The following is a 26,172-nucleotide window of genomic DNA, read 5'->3' on the forward strand; positions in this document are numbered from 1 at the left end:
CTTGAAAAAAATCCTGGCGCAAAGAACTGAGAAAAAGTTGGTGGATTTATCGCAGCAACCCAAGCCAGAGAATGAACAGGAGACAGGCTTGTGCAGCCTGCCAGAAAGATGGACAGAGGAAGAGTAGCAGGAGGGGAAATGACAAATAAATAGCTGTGTGTGAGTGCATTTTTTTTCACTGCCTTTTTAGAATCCCCTTCTTCCTCGCTGTGTGATGAACGGTAGGCAGGGGACCTGAAGGTTGCACTTTGCCTTGGACGACTCTCCGTCATGCTGTCCTATTTTTAATTTCATGGCATTTCTGTTCGAGTTGCCTCAGGCTGGAGCCATACATGGGCATTATACAACAGTCTCAGTGTGCCATTTCTTTGAATTATATTTGTCTTGTAGTGGCATTCACATTTCACTGTGAAATTAACTGTGTTTCCGTGACTGCACCCGTAGCCTACATAATGGCATGCATTACTGTTCTCCCCCATCTGACTACATCGTCATGAACCAAAGGTGGAAGGGGAAGAAAAGAAAAAACAATCCCCCAAACAGTGCCCTTCCTCTCAATTGTTTTTTTTTTCTTTTTCTTTTTGCACAAAGGTTACAATCAGCAGACGAAAAAACTGAAGGGAATACTGTGAAATGTTTTACTCTATAAAGAAATGGCACGAGAAAATAACCACATCTGAATAAATAGTAAATAAATAGTAACTAGTCTTCTGATTTCAGATGCTATTAGAGTCTGAATTGCAGTAGCACACCTATTGGGTCCCCTGTTTCTGTGTAAATTAGGTTGAATTTACAGTGATATTTATGATTGTGCTCATTTTTTTAAAATGTTTGCACTTTGCAGCGACCATGGGCAACCACCTTCTGACAAACCCGGTGTTACAGACCCGCTCTGGTACTTCACCCTATAACACTCTGCTGGCTGAAAGCTTCACCCCGCCCTCACCTGGAGTCTTCAACTCCACAGGTTAGCTCCTCATGAACACCTCAGTCTGTGTGGACAATCTTGACAGCACAATATGAGCTCAACTCGCTGTCGTTCTCGCTGTCAGTAGTTTGACATAGTAGATGCACACTCGCCGCTGTTGAGGGTTTATGTGTGTGTGGGACCCCTTCTCCTTGTATGTGTGTGTGCTTTCTCTTTCCCCAGACTATGTAGCTGTCAGACGGATTCACTAGGCTGAGCAGAACAGAGCCAAACAGTGCCTACAGCCTAACCAGCCATCTGGTCAGATCTTGAATCTTCACGAGAACAGCCACAAATTGATTAGAAGTTTAGCTACAGCTGTGACTGCCAGTTTTTTTAGGAAGGTTTTCCTGTTCCCAAGCAGCAAAAATAGTTGGCTGAAACCACAGTGTCCATAGAAAGGGATCAGAGCAGCTCTGTGGGGGGGGGACGGTCCATCTGGATGACGGTCAGCCATATGTGTGTTTATCATGGGAGCTGCTCTCCTCTTTTTGGATGCCTTTAGACACATATTTAGTCAAATGTACAGATATGTTACATGAAAACTGTGACTTGGTGCTGCTGGTTCATGGCTTAGTTTGCAACCGCTGTGCATCACTCCTGGTGGTTTAATGTGAAAGTTTGAGAAGGAGTTCCTGTTAAATATTTTAGGGCCTCTCTGTACAATGCATCAAGCCTGATAGCCACAGGCCTCGCAGCCAAGTCATGTTCTGAAAAAGAGTGGTAGGGAACGTAGTGAGCACTTCATTAGAATGGTTAATTACCCACACCGCCACCAAAGAAGACCGTTGATTAAAGTCAAACCACGCCATTAAAATTTTAGTATGAACACACTTTACACTTTCCATTCAACTGTGGCTTTTTCTTTGCTGTGAAGAAATCATAGTTTTTTTCCCCCTTGTGGGGTATAGTTCATAAAATAATTATATATATATAAATGTATAAATACCCAACTGGGTGCTTGGATGTATGCTGATAAAAAGTAGCTACAAGAATTATAGATGTTGTTCCTGAGATAAAAAAGCTAATATAATATATTGGAAAAAATAACACAGATCTACTCAGCTCAAAATTTGTTATATTGAATCATATTTTTGCAGTATTTCCAGGAGGTTCTGATAATTTAAAAAAAAGGATTCTAGTAACCATGCAAGCAATTTTACTCTGTAAATCCCCCTAAAATGTGTATATTGTTCCTGAGGACCTGACAATGAATAGCTAACCAAAGGTTATTATTTAACTGTTATTATTTCACTTAGTTGAAGCTGAGGGCAATTTATTGCAGTGGATTTTACTTAGGAACAAGTAAAATCCACTTGCTGTTTGCCCTGTTGTTCCTAAGTTACAACAGGGCAATCTGGACAGATTAGAAACGCACAACACACTTTTCTGGTATGAAAAAATTCACGGCACAGTTCCAGGCTATCCCTGAACTTCACCTCCCCAGTCAAGCTAACTTAAATAAAGGCCTTGAATGTGTGTGTGTGTGTGAAACTGTTGGTTAGAGTTAGCAAGAAGCATTTTGTTATAGTGCATTACAATGATTTCCTGCCTGCCTTCCCTCCAGTCTAGCGTTGCATGCTTCTCTTGTAGAAAATGGGGAGGTTTTGGAGCCAGAGATTATTTCTTTTATGCTGAAGAACTTATGCACTTGTAAAAAGTTGAAAATTAAGGTGTTATTGTTTTATTCAATGCCCGTTTCAGCACAAAGCAAGTGGTGGGTGTCTAAAGTCTAAATATGTAGAAGACTGTTCAAACACAGCCCTAAGCAGACTCAGGAAAAGACGTTGAGCTTAATGTTTTATCCTTCTTTTAAGCTTGAAATGGGTTCGAATAAGTAGTAAACCATGAAAATTTTAGCATCATGGTAATAAGACATGTTTACAGAGGGATATAGGCAAATTGAATCCCTTGTGTGCCTTCTCCAGCAGAAATATGTGAAAGCAACTCAGAAGGTGTTGTTATATTTGTTAAAAGTTGGGAATACTCAGACAAAGATGTAAACAGACTGTAGTGCATTCATGCCATCAGTTGTTTCACTTCTCTTAGATTTAAAACGGCTCTTTTTGTTTTATCCAAGAGACTCTCTCACTCATTTTGTCTGTTTGCTCCACATGCTTTTCTTTGGGCTATGTAGGAACTTTCCGTGACCCAAGTAAGTATAATTAATATTTCCCTGGTTTAGTATTTTTGTGTATTTGTCTGAAATGTCACCATAAAAAAATAATGCTAAATCTGTTTGCCTGTTTTGGATGCAGAGAGTACACTTTCTAAGCCCCGTGACCCTTGTGGAATGGAGACCCTGCCGCTAAATGGTAACTTCAACAACAGCTACTCCATGCGAAGTGGGCCAGCGGGTGGAGGTGGCGGGAGCTGTGACTTTCTTAGTGGTAGTGGCGGAGACACTCCTCCACCAATTTTCAACCCTCGTAGTTCAGAAACCCTGGGAGGCGGAGGCACCCGGCGAAACCTCTCTGATGCCGCAGCCTTTGAGAAAATGATCATCTCTGAGCTTGTCCATAACAACCTGCGAGGCGGTGTAACTGGAGGACCTGCAGGAGGTGGAACTGACGCAGGGGACAGAACGTATGCCAGTCTGGTTAGAGGACATCCTCACTGCGGAGTGGGTCGGGGAACAACTGCAGGCGGACCAGAGCCTTCCATCAGCATGGACGAGGATGATGAGTTTCTGAGTGACGGACGGCAAAGAACACCTCAGGATGTAGAGCTGCTTTATAAAGCTCTGGAAGAACCCCTGCTGTTGCAGCGTGCCCAGTCGGTCCTCTACCAGAGCGATCCAGAGGAGTCCGAGAGCTACACGGCTGACCTTACAGAGAGCCTCGGCAACAGTGGTCAGAGTGGTGGTGGGCAGGGAGACAATCGAGCACCAGACTCACCTGCCCACGACTCCCTGTACACCAGCATTACCAACCTGCGGGACTCTCCCTATCCCGACAGCAGTCCTGAGCCGCTGGAGGTTGTGCCGCGTTCAGCTCAGCCCCCTGAGGAGCTGTACTACAGCTCTGGGAGGCCTGCTCTCGGTTCTCGTGGGGCCCCCATGCAGACCTTCTATCAGGCCCCACCTCAAAGACCCAGCGGGGAGGGACTCCAGGCTCAGGAGCCCGCCCACACTGAGGGAGACGGACAGATGCAACTGGTCACCAGCCTGTGACTGGAGCCTGAAGGAGGCCACTGGAAACTGTTGTAATGGCCAGAGCCTCCTTTGAGCGGTCTCTTTCTCATGTGTCTCCACTCTCTGCTTATTTGGTTGCCTTTATTTCTCTTGACTTTTATTTAACTTACATATGAGAAAACTGACTGAGCTTCTGGGGGAATCACAGATAACTCTGCTGATGCAGCCTTTATCATCAACTCTCCCCCATCGTCTGGATATGAGTGATGGGTGTTTTTCATCAGAGCTTTTGATACCTCTGTGCGACCCCAGTTTTTGGTACCCTAAGGCCAAGTCCAGCACTCTGAATGTACCAATCCACTCCCCCTTTACCTTTGGATATTTCAAAACTTTCAAACTTTGTTAAAAGAAATGTATGTGTTCAGACCTGCCTCAGGAGATGAGGATATTATTTTATATTTTGTGTCATTTCCTTTTCTTACCATCTTTAGATCTTTTTTTAAAGTCATCATTTGATAGGGGTAGTTAGCTGTGCAGACAGGGAATATTGTACACTATTATTACCTAAAATGTCTCACAGAAAGCTCTTCATTGTTGCCAAAAGTATATTTTATTGAGCCAGAACAGAAACTAGAATATTTACAAGGCAAATACACACACACACACACACACACTTGTTCTCTCTCTCTCTCTTTCTCTCTCTCTCTGTCTCACACACACTCATGCATCCTGAAGTGCTTGTTTCTGAACATAAAAAAAAGCAAAGACAATACCACATTTAAGTAAAAGGGAGCAAAAGCTTTTGTTCCAAGCAGGCAGTGGGAGCTGATTCAGTGTAGTTGCCTTCATTTAGTCTCGCTGTGAATCACAAGTGTACAGAAGTGGAGTACAGGTGGAGACAGAGACTGAGGAGGTGCTGTATCATCCTTCCAGAGCTGGAGAGCCTACACCCATAAGACTGGGTGACGCTCTCCGCTGTTCTCTGTGTTTGTTTGCTTTAGGCCTTTGAAACGTCAAATGACTGCCTTGCTGTTGTTTAAAGAGAGTATTCAGTTTCTAAATCCCGGGGCTGCAAGTGCACATTGCTGCCCCACTCTCCTTGTACTTTGCTGTTAGAGCCTAGAGTGAAACGGACTTTCTGTGTGTTCTCGTGGCAAACAGGACTGCAGACGTCACAGACACACTGACCGACAGTTGGTATAATCGTGTACATAGAAAACCACACATGAATCTACTTTATTCCTATTATGTAAATACAAACTCCAGATGATCAAAAGCAACAAAAATAATAAATACTATGAAAATTACTTCTTGTACTACAACAGATTGTTGAAGGAAAAGAATAAAAATGCTTTGTGACCTGGATGAAACACTCTATCTATCTCTCTCCCCGGACCGTAATCTCTCACTTTCCTTTTTTTCCTTTTTTTTTTTTTTTTTTTGCCATGAAATTCCTTATTAATTTAATGGAGAGAGAAAATCAGACAAAAGGCGAGAATGATTAGGAAGTGATGAAAATTATTATTATTTTTATTTTTTTTATTTCATACCTAAAAGGGAAATAAATCAAACAAAAAATGTACTGGCACAATTTTTTATGTGATTAAAATCCATCGCATGTTAATTTTTAACCTTTGACATTTTATAGGCTGAATTTCCAAAAGCAGTGGGGAGATAGTGCTGTGGGGCAAGCGAGATAGATGTTGTCAAATGTCATTCTGTGCCTCACCAGCACATTGAAGCGTTGTGGGGTGACCAACTGCATCCATTAAGTGATTCAGTTTTGCTCTTGTATTATTTGGAAGATTTAACCAGATGAAATACTTTTAACATGGGTTTTAGCATGTAAAATAATGACATTTGTTTTGCTGTCAGAGAATATTGCATTTTGCTGTTTCTTAAAGATAGTTTCAGCATTACTCCAGAGCCTTATGTGACAACTCATTATTTTCCAGTGAGCATGTGTCCGTGTGCATGTAAGTGTGAATGTAACTCTGTGTGCTGTGTCAGATTTTTTTTTATATAAGTGTGAGACTGTATTATGCACACAACTTCAACAGGCTTTTCTTTTTCGTGACAAGAATTGAATGCAAATCACACAAGGCGAGATACGCATCTGTGAAAGTTGCCATTACTCCTCCTCAGACAGATATTGTTGTTACAGTTGTGGTCATGAGTGAGGAGGACGGGAAGAGTCAGAGTGCCTAGAGAGACTGGAGGTACCGCTAGAAAATGACAAACCAGATTGACTGATTGGGACGAATGTTTCTAATATGCCACCTGATGTGAAGCAAAATTAACCATCAAATGATAAATGCTTCAAAGGGTTCCTGTCAGTCGTTAAAATCCATTTGACCTTTGAAAAATGTCTGCCTTCTTTTATTTTTGTTTTTTTTCAGAATTGTACATATGTTTTGGATTTTCTGTTTCTACTGACTTATTCGCTATGTTCTTTTTTAAACTATATCCTTTTAGACCTGCAGCAAGTTAAAAAAAAAAGAGCATGTGGTGTGATGACACAATTTGAAGAGAAGACAGACGCGTCTACCACAGTGTGACATTTGGCTGGGACCTTAGTGTCCCACTTCTAAAGAGAACCCAAAGGACAGCTTTTAGCTGCGGCTCCTGGGGCTGAAAGAGAGAGAGGGTTAAAGACAGATAAAGACAAGGGATTACAAGGATTTGCTACTATTTCTTCAGGTTATTCTAATTACTCACCTAAGTACCATTGTACTGGCTGTGGAGGAAAATGAAGCTAAAAAAGGAGTCACTGGTATCATCACTTGAGCTGTAGGGGGAATGTCTGCGGTACTCGTTTGATTAAACATGACCTGGATATGCAACTGAACTTGTGAACTCTCAGTGATTACAGGTTTTAAAAATTAGATTTGCTCTTTTGGTCTGGTTTACCATGGTGATGGACTGCTGAAGAGGAGATCCTGTGGTACAGCAATGAAGACCACTGAATGTATTTTTTTTTTTTTGAGTGAAGGACTTGAGCAAGATCAAGTTATTCCACAGCTGTACGAGTAATTGGAAACAAAAGATTGCCATCATTACCTTAATTCCTCTTTCATTTGCTGTATTTGATGCTGATCTCAGCAGACAAACACTGCACTGATGACCCCCAACCGACCCCTCAAAGGAAAATAGGAATTTGTATCACCTTGGGTCTGCTTACGTTAATTCTTGCTGCTCCTCTTCTTTTCCTGTTAAACTCATCTGCATTTTAATATCTATCTCGATAGACTGCATTAGAACATCACCTCTTTGTGAGTGTTAATTTGTTTTGTTGAAAGCTTTGTTTATCCCAGATTAATATTTCAATAAACAGAGGAGGGCGTCACTCCGGTAAATGATAGTGATTATGCTGCAGAAGGTGTGTAGCCCACGCTGTTGGACAGAGTGTGGTTGTGTCTCACACAATGGGAGTTACGCTGCCGTTCATAAGCCTCCAAACCTCTGATTACAATAATAACTCTGTGGGTGCTAATTTACCACAGAGAATTCACAATTCTCCATCCTCTTGTTTTTGGTCTTTGTTTGCAGATGTCTAATGCATTTCCCATTCAATGCTAATGTCAAAGTTAACATGTGTGCTTTAATGGTTAGAACTGTAGGATCCCACCCAGGCTGTTGACACAGAGATTTCCAAGTGCTGCAGCTAAGCAGAGACAGCCGTGGGATTGATTTGTCTTTAATTAGATTGGGATTTCACCAGGGCTGTACTGTGTGCACACACAGCTGACCCTTTTCCACATAGACATTACCATCTGCTTGGCCTAAGCAAAGACGAACCAGGGACAATATCAGAATGCTGTCAAAATGAACTAGAGTAGTTATAAACTGTACTCAAGTAAGAGCAGCATTACTTCAAAATATTACTGAGGTATAAAAAAAATATGTTGCAGTAAAACTGCTCCTGGAAGTACATTTGATTAATCATGTTACTAATGTAAATGTAACTACATGCAACCAGGTACCACCCACTTTTGGTTTGCATTTAGGTTCTCCCAATAATATGCTGTTTTGGCCATAATGAAAGTTAATTTTAAGCTAAAACTGCACATATGGTGGTCGTACAGGAAGTAAAAATACAGTCAGAGGTCAGTTGTAGTCAAAATCCCGTTCATTGATTTTATTCTGGGAAATAAAAATGTATCTGCTGCAGCTAATTGTTAAATATTTAAAGAGAGAATGTCATTTATTCACTTTAATAAAGCATCCAATGGATGTAAGCTGATTATTTTTTTTATCATTACTGATAATTATTAAAACACTTGGCAAAACAATGAAGAAACTTTAAGCTCACAAACTCTCCTAGATATTTGTATTATACTATACTTTATCAGTTTTTTTGTTGCCAATTAGAAGCCACATATGCATTCAACATATTCATGTTAAAAAACTCTTGTTCGTCAAAGGGGGAAAAATTAATGACCTCATGGGATTTATGTGTGAGGCTCCATACTCTGTGGCATTAGAAAAATGCCACAGAGTCAATTGAAAAAAACAATTGAAATGTTAGTTACCTATTTATATTTCACATTCTCAAGATTTAACTGGCTCTAAAATACAATATTTTCTCTGTACTTGTTTATGGATTAAAATAATCAAGCTGACATGCCTAATATCCAGATAAATTACCACAACAACTTGTAACTAAGAGAATATGAGCTACATGTTTGGTCACTTACACGAGTTCTTAAAAATATTTGAAAACAAATTCACTGCCACATGATAAAATTAATTTTAGGAGAGTTTGTGTATCTTTCCCTTTGTTTCGCAAAAACAAATATAAACTGGTGATTTTCTCATTGATTTCTGGCTACATTAAATGTCAGCAGAAATGTTAACGTTGTTACCAGCAATAGGATTGAGACACAGTTTAATCTTTGCTGTACAGAGTGGCACAAACACAGCTGGTGGCTTTTGAGTTGTTTTATGAGCCCAGTTTATTACGCAAAGGTCAAAACTAGATCAAACATATCTTGTACAGATTTATAAATAAAATATATTTCATTCACTAAAACTACTTTTATAAACAGAAGTGGGAAGAGTTGTGAGTTTGGATTTTGTAGTATAATGTTTACAATAATAGAGCAGCAGCATATTAGATATATAGATGTCATTTCCTTAAAATTTGCTGTCAAGGAAACAGAATGTCTTGAAATATTTGAAAGAAAAGGTCTGGAAGCTTTTTTTGAGTCAGTTACATTGATTTATTTTATTTTTATTTTATTTTATTTTTTTCCAGTTTAACCTTCAACGCTTTCTGTTCTCACTGGAATATTTTTCCCTTTTGTGAAGCCACTAATTACTCACTTCTTTAGAGTAACTTTCCTTCTGAAACCACATTTTTGGTGTTACTGAGATATTTCATGCCTGCCAAACTGTGTTACCTTTAGCTTCTTTGTTGTTTTTTCAAAGAACGTGAACACTAATGTTTGTGTTAAGAAAAGTTAATCAGTTTTACAATCTAAAATTGGTTCTTTAAGTGATCAGAAATTACTGGAAATTCAAATTTACCTCGAGGCTCAAGCTGCACTTGAGTCACAAAAACAAAGACTTGAGACTTAACTTGTGGTGTGAAAACTTGATTGGAACTGGAGGTCTGAGTCTCATGAAAAGATTCATGCAATCAGAGGTTGACAGTCAGCCATTAAGAGTGCATCATTTGATTTAATGACTATTATTCTCCCTTCTGAGTTAGTGCATGATTTACAGATGGCTGCTTGTCAATATTGCACACAGAAAGTATGGTGATGGTTCGTTGCCACTGAGTTTATCTGTTTTTACCGTTGAGCAGCATTTACACTAAGTAAGATGCAGTAAATAAGCTTTGACACAGATGTGCCTGTTTTCTTGTTTAAGAACTTGTTTGATTTATTCAGCAGGGATCATGAGCTATTAACTGGTTACAAACCCTCTAATGTTATGATGATGATAATGATACGTCTCCCAGACAGAATTATAATCTTCCAGATTATAATTTAAAATTTGAATAATTTCTTGAGGTCTAACTTTTCAGTCAGGTCTTCTTGTTCACGTGCTTCATACTTTTATTCCTGCACCCACAAATGTGTCCTGATAATGATATTTGCATTCTCTTCATTTTGTTCTGTTTTCACCATTTACACAGTAATAATTGCTGCTGTGTTCCCCCCTTCACTAAACTCTCTTGTTTTGTAGACAGTCAGCCTGTTCTTTGCTTTTAGCAGACCCATTTCTAAAATTATTTTGCTCCTTTTGTTTGTTTTTTTGGAGAAGTCCTATTCTTTAGCCAAACACATTCAAGAGGCACATCGTTTAATATAAGGATTTGAGGTTAATCTTTTAATTTCATGACCAACAGAAACTCTTGCCAGGTGTGATGCAATGTAGGAATGTTAATTTTACTCGTTGGATTTGAGACCAGATTGGATTTACAACAAAAGATTTGAAGGCTGAGTTTGACTTGAGAGAGAGCATCTCTGTTGTACACGCCACAGTTTTGATCATCTGCGTTACGAAGGCATTTTTTATTTCTGAATAATTCAGAGAGCTTCATTAGGGGGCTCGGTGAGCAAACAATCATCCCTCTGAAAATGTTCAGATGCAACAATGGACTGATTATTCATATGCAGTGCTGTGAAAAAGCATTTCCCCTTACGTCTTTCTTTTGTTTTCCTTTTGTAAAATTTGCATGTCTCAGATCACTAAACAAATTTTAAAAGCAGACTAAGAAAACTTGAGTAAATACAAAAATTACTGTTGAAATGAAACTGTAATTTCCAGTGAGAAAGAAGCCTTTCACACCATCTTGGCTCTGTGTTAAAAAATAATTGTGTCCCTTGTGAAATCATGAATTACTGGTGATCAACTACTAGACTGTGGTTAGCGACACCTCAGTTGATTATTGTCTGAACTGTAATATCAAGAATTCACCTAACTAGAATCTGACAACCTGGATTAGGAAAAGCATAAACAGCAATACATTGCCCCACCCCAATCCAAAGACATTTCAGAACATTGCTGAACAGAATTACACCAAGAGCATAATAAAGACTATAACAGAATATCAAAGAAGAATCCAGAACAACATCTGAAGCACCGCAGACCTCAAGGTGTTCGAGATCTAACAATAAGAAAGAGACAGGGCAAAATCTACATTCATGGGAGATTTTCAAGACTGAAACCACTTCTGACCAAAAATAACATGACTCACTCATATATTTCCAAAAGGATTGTTAAGAAGCACAATAAGTTCAGTATAACATGACATGGAGTAAAGAGACATGGAGCATTTTGTAATAAACAGTATTTCAGAAAGAGAGCATCATGGCAACTCCTAAACTTGTTGGTTGAATTACAGCATGGATGACATGCTGTAATTGATGGAAACCTGAATTCTGCCAGAAAATCCTGAAGCAAGACTGTCCAGTCAGCAGCTTGTCACTATAAACTCACAAACGCGTTGGGTTATGCAGCAGAGCTATGATCCGAAGCTCACCTGCTGACCCAAGTCCGCCTCTACATGTCCAGAATGGAACAAAGATTTTGGAGTGGCCTAGACAAACTCTATCCCTACACAGCATATTTACATTCAAAAAGTATTCAGTTCAGCTCAATTGCAAGTGGGCCATGTTTCCCCACAGTAATTCAAAAAAGTGTTGCTAGTTAACACAAACATTTATATTTGTTTCCACCAAGGTCGGCACGACCATTATTAGATTTAAGAAACAATTTCTGCTAAGGGATTGGTTCCCTTATTTTCTTTTATGTATCTTTATGCAATATTAAAATATTTGTTACATTTAAATATGACATTGAAAAAAATTATATTTCTCAACATTGTGTAACTTGGAAATAACATGGAAACCCTGCGACATGAACACTGTAAAAATCTGAGTCAGAAAATAGCTGACTAAAAAGGTTTAAACAGGATTTTCACTTGTCAGTGATAATTATTCCTGTCATTAAACATAATTATCCGTTTTTTACACTTTGATTGCAGAAACTGTTAATTGGGAATGGATGTCATCAGAGCTGAAGGCACGAGTTCATGCTTGCACTATATCTGGATCTTTATTAAATATGCTTAAATACATAGAATAAGTTTAGTTTGTTCTCATGATGACAGAAGCTATGAGTACTAAGGTGCAGTGGGATTCTATAGATAGCAATATTTCTAGGGCATTCTGTCTTCTGTGTGTGGGAAATTTGTGTGAATATGTACTATCATGTTAAAAAGTAAGTTAAACTTTAAATCTATGGTTTTGCATACCAAGAAATACTTTTTTTTTTTAATAGTTTGGTCTGGTTCAATTTAGAACATTAGGGAACCATATCCTCAGTTACACAACACATAACATATTCCATTCCACAGCAGGATGTGAGAAATAACCACACTCTTTCAGTTTTCCATAAATGGGTAAGTAGCAGCCAGGTCATGCTATTCAAAAGCACTTAATTAAGTGATCATTAGACGGCATAAGTGCCTCCATAAAAGCAATTTTGGTGGTTTGCTTTTCTAAATGACAACACAAAGTCAAAGAGGGAACATGCCGCCATCCGTCTCGGAGAAAAACAAATACTGCATCTCGTCAATATGAGGAAGATTATGAGGTAATTTCCTTCCAATCTGCGGTTATACTTTCATCAGTAAAATTATTAATTAATTGGGGACAGCTGAAATGCCTAATACCCATGGATGTCACAGCAAGTTTATCGTACATTTAGACTTCTAAGCTAAATCTCTAGCAGAAGGTCAACTGTTACAGATTGTTACAGTGCAAATAAAGAATAGTGGAAATTGGTGAAAAGAGAAAGGCTTTTCTCTTGGGACAGAAAATAGTAGCACAGCTTGTATTTCCAAAGTTGCATTTCAACAAACCATACAAATTCTATAAAATTGTCCAGAGGACAGAAAAAACAAACATTTCACCAAACACAAGACATTATACCATTGCACTTGTTGGCTATAACCAAACAGTCTGAATCCCTAAAGTCTCTGCAAATGTAAGTGCTCTAGTGAAATTTGAGGCCATCTGCCCAGTAGCTGAGACGTAGCTGAAATTAGGTCATGCAACAGGATAGTTATCCCAAACGCAGCCACAAATCTCCCACAGAACAGCTTGGAAAGAAAACAAACAAGGTGTTGCAAATGACCCACTCAAGGTCCAGACTTTAATTAATATTCAGGAATTAGATCTTTAGAGCGTGGTGTGAACTGATTTTCAGCAGCAACGAAGTGCACCAAGCTAGAATCGCTCCACAACCAGCATGTGAGAGGCTGACCAGGTCATGATGATTATTTCTTCACAGAATATCAATTATTCTTGACATTCTGCAGCTCTACTTTAGCTTTTTTTTTGTTAAATAAATGAAGTGTCAAGTGTTTACTTAGTGTTAAACTTAATGTGGATCTATATTTAAGATCATTTTTAATATTTCCTTTTTAACATGATTTTGAATATATTTCTGAATCTGTTTTCATAGTACTGACCATTTCTCTTTGAATCATTTTCTCCTCAAAGTCTTTCCTTTGAAAGCAGTCTGGGCCAAAGGGACAGTTTTCTGAGAGGGTTTCTATTATTGCAGGTCAGAGCGACCTTGCATCAGAACGATAATAAAAAATATATGTAATAATATTCACTCGTGATGCTTGAGGGATGTTTTTAGAGACGCTTTAAAGGTGTAAAATATTTTGTGCTAATGTGGATGTAGTCGCGAGCTGACATATCCTAATTGCTTGTGTGCTTGTTATGTGCCAGAGTGACAAAAAAAGGTAATCACCAATTAATTAATTCTCTGCAATTCTGTATTAAAATTAACTTTAATATCCCTGACTCACAATCTGAACTGGATTTGAAAAGTTATCTTTACGCACAGTTTATGTTTAATTCATTGGCCTTTTCAGCCAGCCTAAACTGCATTGTGCTGTTCGCTGGACTACCGTGGGATACGTCGTTCTGAAGTCAAGCAGCTGATTTCCTTCCTGAGTCAGCACGCCTATGAGCCACACAGCATGCATAGGCAGATTTGACCAGGTGGTAGGGATGAGGATTATACTCAAACAACGATCTGCGTGCAAAGCACACACCGTAAGGTGATCATAAACACGTAAAGAGAAGCACATTGGGGAAAATGTCGGACAGCTTTTGGCTCCTGAAGGGAAGGTTGAGCAGAGCTTTGCTTAACAAAAATAACCCTGAGTGAAAGCTATCGTGGTGCTTTCAGAGCATCTCATATATGTTTGTATAGGTACACACAGACCTGTGGGGATAATTACTCTGCTGTGTTCGGCTTTCTAAAGCATCAGTCAAGGTTAATTAATCATACTGTGTGGTGTGATCCCTCATGTAATCTTTTAATAACTGCACTGTGAGTGCAGACTACTGATTTCTCATTGCAACACCATTTGTGTGTCATTTGCCAAGGTGGTGCACAGCAGCACTCTCCAGGGTAAGAATAAAAAATTATGATCAGCCAGATCATTTAGGAATGGCTCATTAAATCATATATATTGCAGCTTTCCTTTGCCCGCGTCTTCACTCTTTGATTGGAGTTCAGCTCTTACTGCATTTTATTTCTTAGCTCGTCAATCAATAGCTAATTCACAAATGTCCAAAATTAGCTCCAACCAAATATATGTTAAAAAAAAAAACACATGCAAACATTTTGCCATACTGTAAAGATGAACTGTATATTTTGCACCGATCCATGCATCAGGCCAGCCTTGTTCATGTCCTTTCCCTGACACTCCCTCGGAGACAAGGCTTGGAGGCATTGACCATTCAATCACCCTCTTTTCACCAGTGCAACTGTAGCACCTTCTTGCAAAAAAGATATTCGACATGAGCAACAAAGCCTGCAACCCCTACCATGCTCACTTCCTGGCATTCAAACTATCTCAAAGTAAAAAAGGGGCTTTTCAAGGTCACTGCACATTTAGGGAAGCTTAAAATAGAGTCAGACGTTGACAAACCGGGGCTCACAGCGACTGTCAGCAGATCCCAGGAGATAGAGAGGAGATGTATTAAGTTCAGCATGAGCCCTTATGTGTTTGCGTATGAATGTAATTACTACCATACATCAAGCCACAGGAGCAACCAGCCTGTGACATACAGCATTTAACACTTGAATTACCAAGTGATGTGTGGCACAATGCCAGCCCCTTTATTTGTTAGGCCTGAGCACTTTACAGTATAAGAGTACAGAGACCAACCTAAACACACTTCCTGATTGCACAGAGGGCTCACACAATAGCCAATCAACTGCACTGTGATGGGGATTTTATTTATTTATTTTTATATATATATATATATTTTTCCTCCAACAAAAGCATGTTGTTACTTTCCCAGTGACTGATGATAGAAATCCGAAATCAGTTTGAGATTCTTCGGCAATCCGGAATAAAAACACAATTTCATTTGCATAACTCAATCAAAGCTATAAAAGGCGAATCAGTGTTGACCATGTTCCTCAGTGCATCACAGCGCATGACTCTTTACTGCCACCTTGTGGTAAAAACTGCAGTGTAAATAAAACGGTGAATAATGGAAATAATCAAGCAGTGAGATCCATTAGAAAACAAATTTATTTAAGATTTGATAGGGAGAGATTACAGTAATAAAAGTGATAATGGATGCAACGAAACTAATTAAGATTGAGGCATTTTGTCACACACAAATTGCCTCACAACTTAATTAATCTAAAATATATATTTGCAGGCTTTTGCATAACAAATGGAAATTAATATTTGTCAGAAAAAAAGAAAAAATAACAAAGGCAAATTTGTAAGGATTATTGTATATATTTAGTTTGTAGCTGTGATACAGAATACATTCTTACACACATACATAGTTATCAACCTGGCAGATTTGTGTAAAATAATATTATTATATTCATTTAATTGAAAGGTTTCTGACAGTAAAAGAGGCAGACTTCCCTATAACCATATAAAAAGATCGATTTTAAAATATTAATTCATGTGTTTTTATTATTATTATTTTTTTTTAAAAAAACAGCCTGTACAAGTGATTTGCAATTGCAAAAATTGTTGCAGTAAGAAAGCCATTCTTTTGAATTTTTTTTAGTTTTTTTTACTTTTTTTTAAATGTATTTTTACAATTTACTTTTTCTTTAAGATTGGGGGCCTCCCTGTCATCACCCTAATCTTTACCTATTGGACTTATATCTGTAATCTGGCTCTAAAATATTATTCCTTTCATCTAGAATAAATGTGACTACCCGAATCTGCCAGGAATATAAGATATTCGGTTTAACTGAAATACAATACCAAAATATTTATTTTAAAAATATCTTTAGTTTAGCTATACATATTCATAATATGTTTTATATAGTGAAACATATGTTTTTCTCTAGCCCTTAAATGTGGCACATTCCTGACATGTATGTAGTTCACCCACTCCTTTGGTTAAGTTCAACAGTCAAGATTTCCTTGCATGAAAATCATATTGATAATTGTTATGACAACCAGATACAGCTGTTAAAATAGTTATAATTTCCAAGTTTTACGAATATCGTAGAAACAAGCACATTTAAATGCTTACATTTGTTTCAACATTTAACACACATCTTTTGAATATTTAAGATTTTTTCAAAGACAAAAGTGTGTGTGTGTGAAATTTATGAAATAACTTAAGCCTAAAGGTCATGTCAGGAAATGTCTCACATAGACACAGGGATCATTATTATTATTATTATTATTATTATTATTATTATTATTATTATTTTATATAGCATATCATATTTATCTATTATAACTATATTGTTGGTTTTTCAGGGCATGTTGACTCCACGTCAGCATCCTGCAAAAGAATTTGTAAAGTTAGAAAACAACAAAACGAACATTTCTATGTTCAAACTTTAATATAAAGATTTCTTGACTTACTGGTGTTGCAGAATGTCTGCTGACTGGTTCCTGGTTGGAGCTGAGCTCATTCACCAAAGTCACAGCCACGTAAGACCTGTTGAAATCTCGATTGGCAGTTCTGGAGATAAACACAAACGCACCTGAGATTTGAGATACAGCAAAATAACAGCAACATGTGGTATTCAGGATTTTTTAAAGTAGAGATAAGAAGTTCAAAAGTTTAAACTAGTCTGTGTGAAACTGGCAGGGTGGAGAGAAGCACTTAAATTTCCCTCTTGGAATCTTGAAGAGCAGCAGGGCCAAATCAACAAGAAAAACATGTGTGGCAGACTGAAACTGGCACATGTCCTAGGTTTCTCTTTGGTCACACATTTGAAGGTGCGACAACATGGCGAGTGGCAGCCTCACCGCTGATCTGGCAGCAGTGGTTGTTCTTCAGCGTGATGATGAGCAGCAGCCCCTCCGCCATCCAGCTCCCTGATCACGGTGAGGTAGTCGCCGATTATCATTTATCAGGCAGAAACAGAAACACAACAAGGTGTGAGAACAACAGGTCATTTTGTTTGACCACATCAAAATGTTTCAGATTTGTTCATCATGGTCGGCTATTTTATCTTGTTTTGCTTCTCATTCTGTTTCACACTCTGTTAATTTTTTTCCTCTCACATGCAGCTAAACTTATTCCTTTGTAACTTACTTGCGTTTCTCTGTCTGTCAATTCTGAGCCACAGTGAAATAATAGTTGGACATATTTAGATTTTATAGATTTTATAGATGTTAATTATCTATGTGTTCACTTAAAACATACCTCTTATTTCCTCTTCCTTTCGCTCCATTTATTCCGACTGGCTCCTCATTCATGTTCCTAGAGCTGACACATGCAATAGTTATTTTCAGGTCAGGCTGTCAAGCTATAAATAAAGGAATCAATAATAAACACATTATGGTATTTAAAGCGCACCCGTTCATTGGGTTGTGATCAGATGGAGTAGTGGTGTTGGGAGATCCCTTGTTTCCACTACAACACAGATATTAAACATAATTTAGTTATGCATAAACAGCTTGTTCTGAAGCTGTGCAGGTAAAGCGACACGTCAGTTTAAACTAAATTGCAAACTTGACAAATTTTAATAATCCCTTTTGAGTTAAGTGAACCTTTTCAGGAAACGGGGATCTGTGGAGCTTTGGCATCACCTAAGGAATCGATAGCTTTTAGCAGATTAAAGGCCAGACTCCATGATGTTTATGAGCTTACAGACACACTCTGTCAATTCTGACAAACATGGTAAGAAAAAGGGGGTCAACTGCAAAGGCATCAGTCTAACCTCATAGCACTTTGAGCTGTGTCTCGGTCATTTCCACCACATCCACGTGAATCTTCTCCATTCCTGTAATGTCCAGAATAAACAAGTTTCTACCTTCACTGATCTCCTCTGAAAGTAGTTTACAATGTCAGCTTACCTGACGTCAGCATTGTTTTGTCCCTCTAAATCTCCTAGAACCATTGGGAATCCACTTCCTTCTTGGTTTCTTAAGAAGAAGTTGAAAAGCATTAGTGGCTAAAATAAGTTAACCAAACTAGTAAAGAATAACTTTTGTAAAGGATGTAACTCCATTTAAAGATAGAAATTCCCTTTCTTAAGTAACTACAGCTTACTGATTATATTATATTTCTTACATTTAGACAAAAGAGGTGAAACATGCTAACAATAAGGCTTACCTTTGGAGACAGTTGAATATCCCACCTCTGAAAAAGATCACAACATTTTGTTGATTCCTTAAGGAAATCCACTAATCAAATATTAGCACTGGGTTGTAAACATATGAATGAGTGAATTCAGTCAGGGCCCATCTCCTCAATTTTTAAAATTTGACATTTGGTTTTCATAATCTACAGGTTGCAATGAAAAAAAGTCCAACTCCTGCGCCTACTTGTATTTATTCTAAATGTATTTTATGCAGTGAGATCGACACAGCAGCCGTTTGGAAGTAATTTTCCCTTGACATACTGTACAGATGGCAGCGGCGGTGATTCAAGATGGCAGTTCTCAAGGAGAATTCTAATAGAAGTGAGAATGAATTAATGCCCATATGAAAAAAAAGAAAGCTGCAGCAGCAGAGGGTTTTTTCCTCACTGTGGTGAGATGTAAAACCTGAGGATGGGCATGAAAATAAAACTTAGATCTGAAACGCTTTGACATGTTTTGTAATGTTTTGCTTGTTTAGTTTAAAAAAAAAATGACCTGACTTTATTATTTAACTTGAAACTGAAATGTAAATTTCTAACAAAATGTATAATTTATGGCCTTCAGAAGGCTACTCCAAGTGTTACATTTGTAACACGAAGACAATGGCATTACAAAAATAAAGATTTTCTTTTGTAAAACAAACAAACAAAAAAAACTTATTGAATTCACTGATTTAGAAATTGACTCACCCCTTATGTTTTTTCCTGCAGCAGTAAGAGATTACTCCAGAGACCAAAAGCAGGATCACTGGAACTGCAATCCCTGTAGGTGACAGAAAAAGGGGGAAAATATTGAACAGATCAAAGGAAGAAACACAAAGTCAGATATTTTGCTTTCACTCACATCCAAGGTGACTTTGATCGTGGATTGAAGGCGCCGGACTCACATTAATATTGCCTGCTGGAAATTTCTCTGCTTGAAATTAAGAAGTTGCGTGTTTATATTTAAATTACTAAAGATCGTGTAATATATTTTTTTATTGAACTTTGTTGTAATAAGATGTATTTTTTTGGAACTCACCAGGAATGGATTTAAAATTCATGCACGTTTCTTCAGCAAGATTTTCGTATTTTTTCTATAGAAAAATAAACTTGATTAGAATACTTAGTCTCCATTATTAAAGGCTATAATTAAAATGAACTTACAGTAAAAGGTGTGCATGTAATTTTAAGATCTTGGCAGACTTCTGTGATCACTGAATGTTTATCCATTTTCACTACTGGTGGCAAAAATTTAAACTCCTGTTTGCGTAGATCAGCATAACCTAAATTCATCTGTTAAAAAAAATATATATATTTTCAAGTCAGTAAAAGTATTCTTACAGCACCTATTGTAGATATTAAAATTACACACTGCTTCACAATGATTCAAACATAAAGAGTAACTGTCCAGAACCTCAGTGCCATATTTTAACCCCTTAACTGTCATCCTCAAAAACATTTCATGTAAGTCAATGGGCCTATGAGGTCATCGTGGCAATTTAAGGGTTAAACTGTGTCCCATAATATACAAGGAACCTGACAATGGTGTAGTTTTCACTTTCTATTTTAAGACGTAATAAAGATTGGAATATCACTGAAAAAAGTAATATTTAAGTCAGAACATGGACTAAAATGGCGCTGAAATACACAGCCGCACCTTATCGGTTCCTTCAATTGCAATCTCACTTCCTTCTGGACATTCATGTTTATATCCAAATCCCTCAGCAACACAGATTTCAGTGCAGATTATGTTCTTTGACTTGCATTCTGTAAGAAACCAAATAAATGGTTGAGAAAACAATCAGAATAAAAACAGGAAGTATTCTCATGACGCAGTAGGAATTAATCCAACAATAAACAAATCAAAATCTCGGCATATAAAAGTAATCTCATAATTTTTGAAGTTCCAACTCTTACCTGATGCCACACATATCTGTAGGAACCATACAAACAATATTAGGGCAGAGAGCTTGTCAAATATTCCACAGGCCATCGTCTTTACATCTGAAACTGTCAAGTTCAGGAAGTGGTTTAAAAAAAAAAAAAAAAAAAGAACAATCTCTTCCTTGTCTGTTTTAAAGGGTGGTTACACCTTTACTGCCACCTTTAGAAATCATATTAACTTGCCCATTCTTGGTCAGCTATGACAGCACAGTTTTACACAGATAGCAGATCACCAAGAAGATTAATTCCAGAAATCTTTTAGCTGAAAACCTTTACCAGTGTGTGTATAATGTGAGGGTTGCTTGCTGTTTTACACACCAGACACAAGGGGAGGCCCTTGTCATGTGGGTCAGAGACATGGAAACAAGGTCAAAGATGTAAACCCTGTGACTGTTTACATACTTTGTTCAACAGAATGTATTGTATGTGGTTGTGGAGTGTTTTATCAGATAGTAGAACAAATCTAAATCAATAACGATTCAACTGATGCTGTATTTGTGTTTCCTCACCTTTCAGAGAAACGTGTGTGGTCAGTAGATATTTCTTCCAAACTTTAGGAACTGTTAACTCTTAGCACTCATTGAGTCCAGTGTCGTCTCTTTTTTCCAGAAACACACCCACAAATGCATGTGCTCACAGCAAAGATAGAGCAGAAGTTTCTATGGTCTGCTACGCATCACTTAGATTGCATCTTTTCTGGTCCACTGAGAAAAGACAGAAGACAATCTGTGTAACTCAGTAAGGGCTTCTTTCTGTCTCCTTGACATCGTAGGCTTCTTCCACTTAGTTACTTCAGCTTTCTCTTTTACCATCTTCTGACTCTTTAATAATATCAAGGTCATATCAGAAGCAGGCTTCCAAATGCTAATATCAAATGTGGCCGTGTTACATGTGAGGAAGGTCAAAGAAATTTATTCTCCTTTCTTGATGATTTTACTGTCATTCAACGAGATAAGTTACAAAAAAGTTGAGAATATTAGAACAGTTGTGCATGTAAGTGGAAACCATTGTGGGTCAATGTAATTTGATTAAAGGATTAAGACTGTGAAATGTTTGAGCCTGTGGTCGAAGGTTAATTTCCAGCAGCTTTAATATATACAAAGAAATCAAATGGAACAATTTAAATCAAAGCATGTTTGGATGTGAAAGTCTGTCAAAACCTAAACCCAATTTAGAATCACTAGCAACACTTGAACATTAATATCAGTTTAAAGTTTGAGCAATTTTACAAAGTGGAATGGACAATTATTTTTCTCAAGGTATTTGGGAAAATCTCTAATTAATTGACCTTTTCTCTGCAGAAATAATTGAGACAAAAGACCTGCAATTGCAGATTCTTTGGATGCAATTACAGCCAAAAAACCTGAAATGTAATTGCATCAGAAGGTTAGTCTGTTAAGAATTGACTTGTAGGATGTATCATACTGTCAGATTTCAGTGCAGGTTTGTCTGCAATGTGAAAAAATGGAAAAGTTCAATCTATATGAATAACTTTTCTAGACACAAAATCTAAACTGAAGCTTTTAATGCAGACTTATTTATTTAGTCAGTATTAAAAATGATATATTATTTATTTAGTCTTACTTACAAAAGTAATAAGACTTTATATGCAAGAACTTGATGATTTGGCTCAAACATTTTGAAATCGTTTAAAGACTCACCCCAAAATGTGGTGTTTACCACTTGTCTAAAATATTGCTTCACCACAAATTGTTAAGACATCCTAACACTGGTAAAACTAAACCCCAGACCGTAAATAAATATAACCATGGAGCTCTCAACCATCATTTTAAAGTTTAACCGAAAGAATTTGTGATAGAAAAGAGCCGTGCATACAGTTGCACAAACCTGATGTAATTTTTATGTTTGACATTATAAAATGAGTGAGGAAAAACAAGTTTTGCAATCCAGTATTTGTCCTGAAATCTGGACACTACAGTTTCCAGCTTCCTTCTGTGAGATGTCGCGTAAAGCACTGCACCCCACGTTTTCTACCAGTCTGTGTGTGGATGTGTGCATGTTTGTGAATGCAACTGGATGCATAGTGTAAAGTGGTTTGAATAGTCAGTGAGACTAGAAAAGCTCTAAATAAATTAAATTCATTTAGCACTTGCCTTTCAGCATAAAAACACATTTTCCACTGCGTATCCATACAACTGCTGCCCTTTATGTAACATAATAGCTAAATAGCTTTCATCTCCTTCACTAATACCCTTGCTTTACAATATTTGTATATAAAACCAGGGGGGTTGAATAATTCTTGGTGAATTGGTTCATTTTATAAGTCATAGGTGTTGCATAACTTAACTGTAAGATTAGTAGTTTGCAGGTTGTGAGAAGTTACTGGAAGATTCCCTAAAATCCTTAGAATGTTTGATAAAATGTTCCTTGTTGCAGTCTTCTCTTTAGATTAAGCTTATTAAACCAGACTAAGGAAACTGTATTATGCTAAAATTTCCAGAACTGTTATTTTTGAAGCTTGCGCAACAAAAATAACATTCATTTTGTGTTTCACATTTTCAACCATCTCTCAACTTCAAAGTGACAAAACTGGGATTTGGAGTGGTTTTGGCAGTTGGGAAGATAAATCTAAATGGCAATGGGCGTTTGTCATTCTGAGCACCAGACCAACGGAGCTTAGTGAAACGCAAATGGTGCTGGGATAGTTACAGAAGTCTCCAGTTGGCTCATTAGGAAACCTAAAACCCCCAGTGTTAACAGTTTGAGATCACAAAAGGACGTCTACCCACTGCCAGCAAAGAAAGCATGCCAACACCAACACACACTGACATTTTTGTTCATCTGCACCCACAAAACTGAACATGTAAATCACCAAGTTGGGCCTGTTTTAATTTCACGGGTGCTCGAGTAGAAGCTCTTGTAGACTTATTGTAAATCGAGGTGTTTCTCACAGTATTATGGCCCTGAACCCATCCACATTTTCTCCTGTTCACAAATCTTAACGTTATTTCGAAACCACAGCTCTCTTATACAGAGTTTGCTTCAGCTGAGTGCAGCAACTTGATCCCCCTGTGAATTTCCTATAAAAAGAAAGCTAATAAACAAAAGCAAGTCTGTTCCAAAGCTAAATATTAAAATTTCTGACAGATGTTTGCAGCCATCTACCTGAGAGAATGTATACGAGTGTTCAAACAGAAAGCTTCAGTAAGGCTTCATTAAGCTTTTACAGCTCTGTCACAGCACAGTACAGCTTGATGCACAACAGCTTCAGTTCACAGGGTGCTGAGGTACACATTGTGCAACTTGGATGGCTTTTATTACTATAATCTGTTTTCCAGATCCATCTCCTGAGAGGGATCTCTGTCAGAAAACAAAGCTCTCCATTTGAAACATGGCCTCAAATTCAACTTCTGTTTTTATCTGTATACTTCATCCCTCTTCTGGCTCCTCTCCCAATTTCTCTCCCACTCCACTTTGTCTTCTCTTTGCTCTCTTTTCCCCGTGTGTTTCTCCTTTCTGCTCTCTTCACTATTTTCCCTCCTGATGTTCCGAGTCCCAGCACACGGCCGGGTAAAACCAGGTCCAGCGTGTCTTGTTACAAAAATCCTTCCTCTCCGATTAGACCATGCATTGTGAAGGATAATACCCAAGAAACAGTGAGTTTCTTTTTGACAAACTCCCTTGTGCTCTTCCCGGTGCCTCTTATGTGGAGCAAATGCTGCAAGCTCATACCTACATAACAGGACACACAACGCAACGCAACCGATTCACACAAACAGCCGCTTTTACAAGCAGTAGCATGTGCTTCACTGTTAGTGTGCTCCTGAGAAAGTATGCAAGAAATTCAAATCAAATTACCCAACTGGCTGATTTTGTTTATGAGCTGCTCTCTGCATGCAATGTTCTCTGTTTTGCAACAGAGTCCTGAAAAAAGCCTGCCCTACTGGATGAAGAGTTGCAGTGGAGAATGTAAGGCTTAACCCATTCAATCCCAAATTTTTTCCTGCAAAATAAGTGCATGCGTTTCAATCCTTGGACCTCCTTAACACATGATATTTATGAATTATTACATTTTATGTTGAGAATGTAATTGAAAATGTAGGTTTCATACTCTTGCCGGTGGGAAACTGCATTGTCTAAATTACACAACTGTGACCTATTTATACATATAAACAAAATATAAAAAATCATTTGTCATAATGTTATTCTATTATAACAAAGAATGGTTATTGGAGTGTTCAGAAATATTTTAGATACGTAAATATTGAATGTCACATCCTGCAGATGTCATAGTCTCAATGTGACGAGTAACCTTTGACCTCATTTGGTCATTTGATCAATGAGGCAAAGTCAGGTGAAAATGTTGGTATGAACAAATCTACATCTAGGAGGAAATTCTCCCTGTTCCACCTTGGCTCTGTCCTAAACTAGTTTCAGGCGTGACGTCATACTGTATTGGTCATTCAGTGCATAGGACACACTTTGTGGAAAGGAAAAGACTCTTGAAAGAACATATGTTCAAAATATTTTATTTATATGTGTTTATTTAAATACTTTTTGCTGACTTCCTCTTGTACAGGTTTGTGACAGACATTTACCTCCAGCGTCACAGGCAGAAAGTGACCTTTCACACCAGATACATGAAATTGATCGGCTTAGAGTAGAAACTCTATTATTTAATGATAAAACTTCAATTAGCTGCCAAAAGTCAAAACAATTCTTTTTGAGCTTCCAGAAGTTAGAAAAAATGTCTAGCAACAATTGTTGCATGGTGGGATTAAATGGGTTAAGCACATCTGTCAGCGTCATGTGTTGTTATTGCAGCTTCGGTGTAGCTGCTCACACTTGAACGCATCATTTTAAATAAACAAGAAGGCTTAAAGCTAACTGGCGTGTGGAACAGTCACCTGAAAAACCAACAAAGGAAGAAAGCAGAAAACACAACAGCAGTATTCAGGCTACTTCACCCACTCTTCTAAGTCCAACCAACAGGTCAGTAGGTGATTTTCACAGCAGTCCTTCTTATGTGTAATAAGAACACACAGGTGTGTTGGTTAATGTCTTCAACGGAAGCGTACGCTTTTAGGTGTCTATAGGTTTCAGGACAGGGCCGACCGTTCCACCTTATCACTAACACTTCTGATCAAAAGTATCAGGCCCCTGTAAGAAACAATAATTTGCAACAAACTGTCAGTTTGTCAGGAACATCTTTGGAGGGTGCTATTTTTTTTTTCTCCCAACTACTCTATGTCTAGACAGGTAACTAGGTATGTGGTTTCCTTCTCCCTGTCAGTGCCATCATTCTTCTAGATTTTCCACAGCCATGATCATTACCTGTCAACAAAACCAACGTAAAGGATAATTAAAGGGCAGGCATAAAGAGCGAGTTATTGAGGATTCACATGGCATCAATCTTTTATAAACAGGGTGTTGACGGAGTTGGTGTCTTACATAACCGAATGAAATAGAAGATCATTTATTCTAAAGAAACACTAAGAGACAAATAATGTAAACAGGGTTGTAATAATGCCACTCAATGCTTCATACAATTTAGCTAA

At 37.8% G+C, this 26,172-nt stretch overlaps 2 protein-coding genes across 5 annotated transcripts in view; one reads left to right on the top strand and one right to left on the bottom strand.

Annotated features, from left to right (window-relative positions):
* Positions 1-8,343, top strand: part of adgrl1a (adhesion G protein-coupled receptor L1a) — a 104,557-nt gene extending 96,214 nt beyond the window's left edge. For both annotated transcript variants that reach the window (XM_055035328.1, XM_055035329.1), the window contains 3 exons: positions 845-967; positions 3,105-3,122; positions 3,226-8,343. In XM_055035328.1, the coding sequence (XP_054891303.1) occupies positions 845-967; positions 3,105-3,122; positions 3,226-4,139 (1,055 nt within the window). In that variant the 3' untranslated portion in view covers positions 4,140-8,343. The remainder of the gene's footprint in view (positions 1-844; positions 968-3,104; positions 3,123-3,225) is intronic.
* Positions 8,344-15,667: 7,324 nt separating this feature from the next.
* Positions 15,668-20,727, bottom strand: LOC129363936 (uncharacterized). Of its 3 annotated transcripts, none has more exons than XM_055036294.1 (14): positions 20,627-20,727; positions 20,367-20,476; positions 19,874-20,002; positions 19,749-19,803; positions 19,572-19,640; positions 19,418-19,490; positions 18,701-18,727; positions 18,442-18,510; positions 18,306-18,368; positions 17,942-17,998; positions 17,789-17,851; positions 17,389-17,457; positions 16,999-17,098; positions 15,668-16,915 (listed from the first exon to the last, which is right to left on the bottom strand). In XM_055036294.1, the coding sequence occupies exons 1-14, from the start codon at positions 20,700-20,702 to the stop codon at positions 16,871-16,873; spliced, it is 1,005 nt and encodes a 334-aa protein (XP_054892269.1). In that variant the 5' UTR covers positions 20,703-20,727; the 3' UTR covers positions 15,668-16,870. The 3 variants fall into 3 exon arrangements, 2 of the variants coding, with proteins under 2 accessions (XP_054892269.1, XP_054892267.1); XM_055036292.1 differs by having other exon boundaries at positions 19,572-19,643; XR_008606364.1 differs by lacking the exon at positions 15,668-16,915 and having other exon boundaries at positions 17,069-17,098; positions 17,389-17,851; positions 19,572-19,643.
* Between the last annotated feature and the right edge of the window lie 5,445 nt (positions 20,728-26,172).

Source organism: Poeciliopsis prolifica, unplaced genomic scaffold (assembly GCF_027474105.1).
Source record: "Poeciliopsis prolifica strain line A6 unplaced genomic scaffold, Auburn_PproV2 SCAFFOLD010, whole genome shotgun sequence".
Classification (NCBI taxonomy): domain Eukaryota; kingdom Metazoa; phylum Chordata; class Actinopteri; order Cyprinodontiformes; family Poeciliidae; genus Poeciliopsis; species Poeciliopsis prolifica.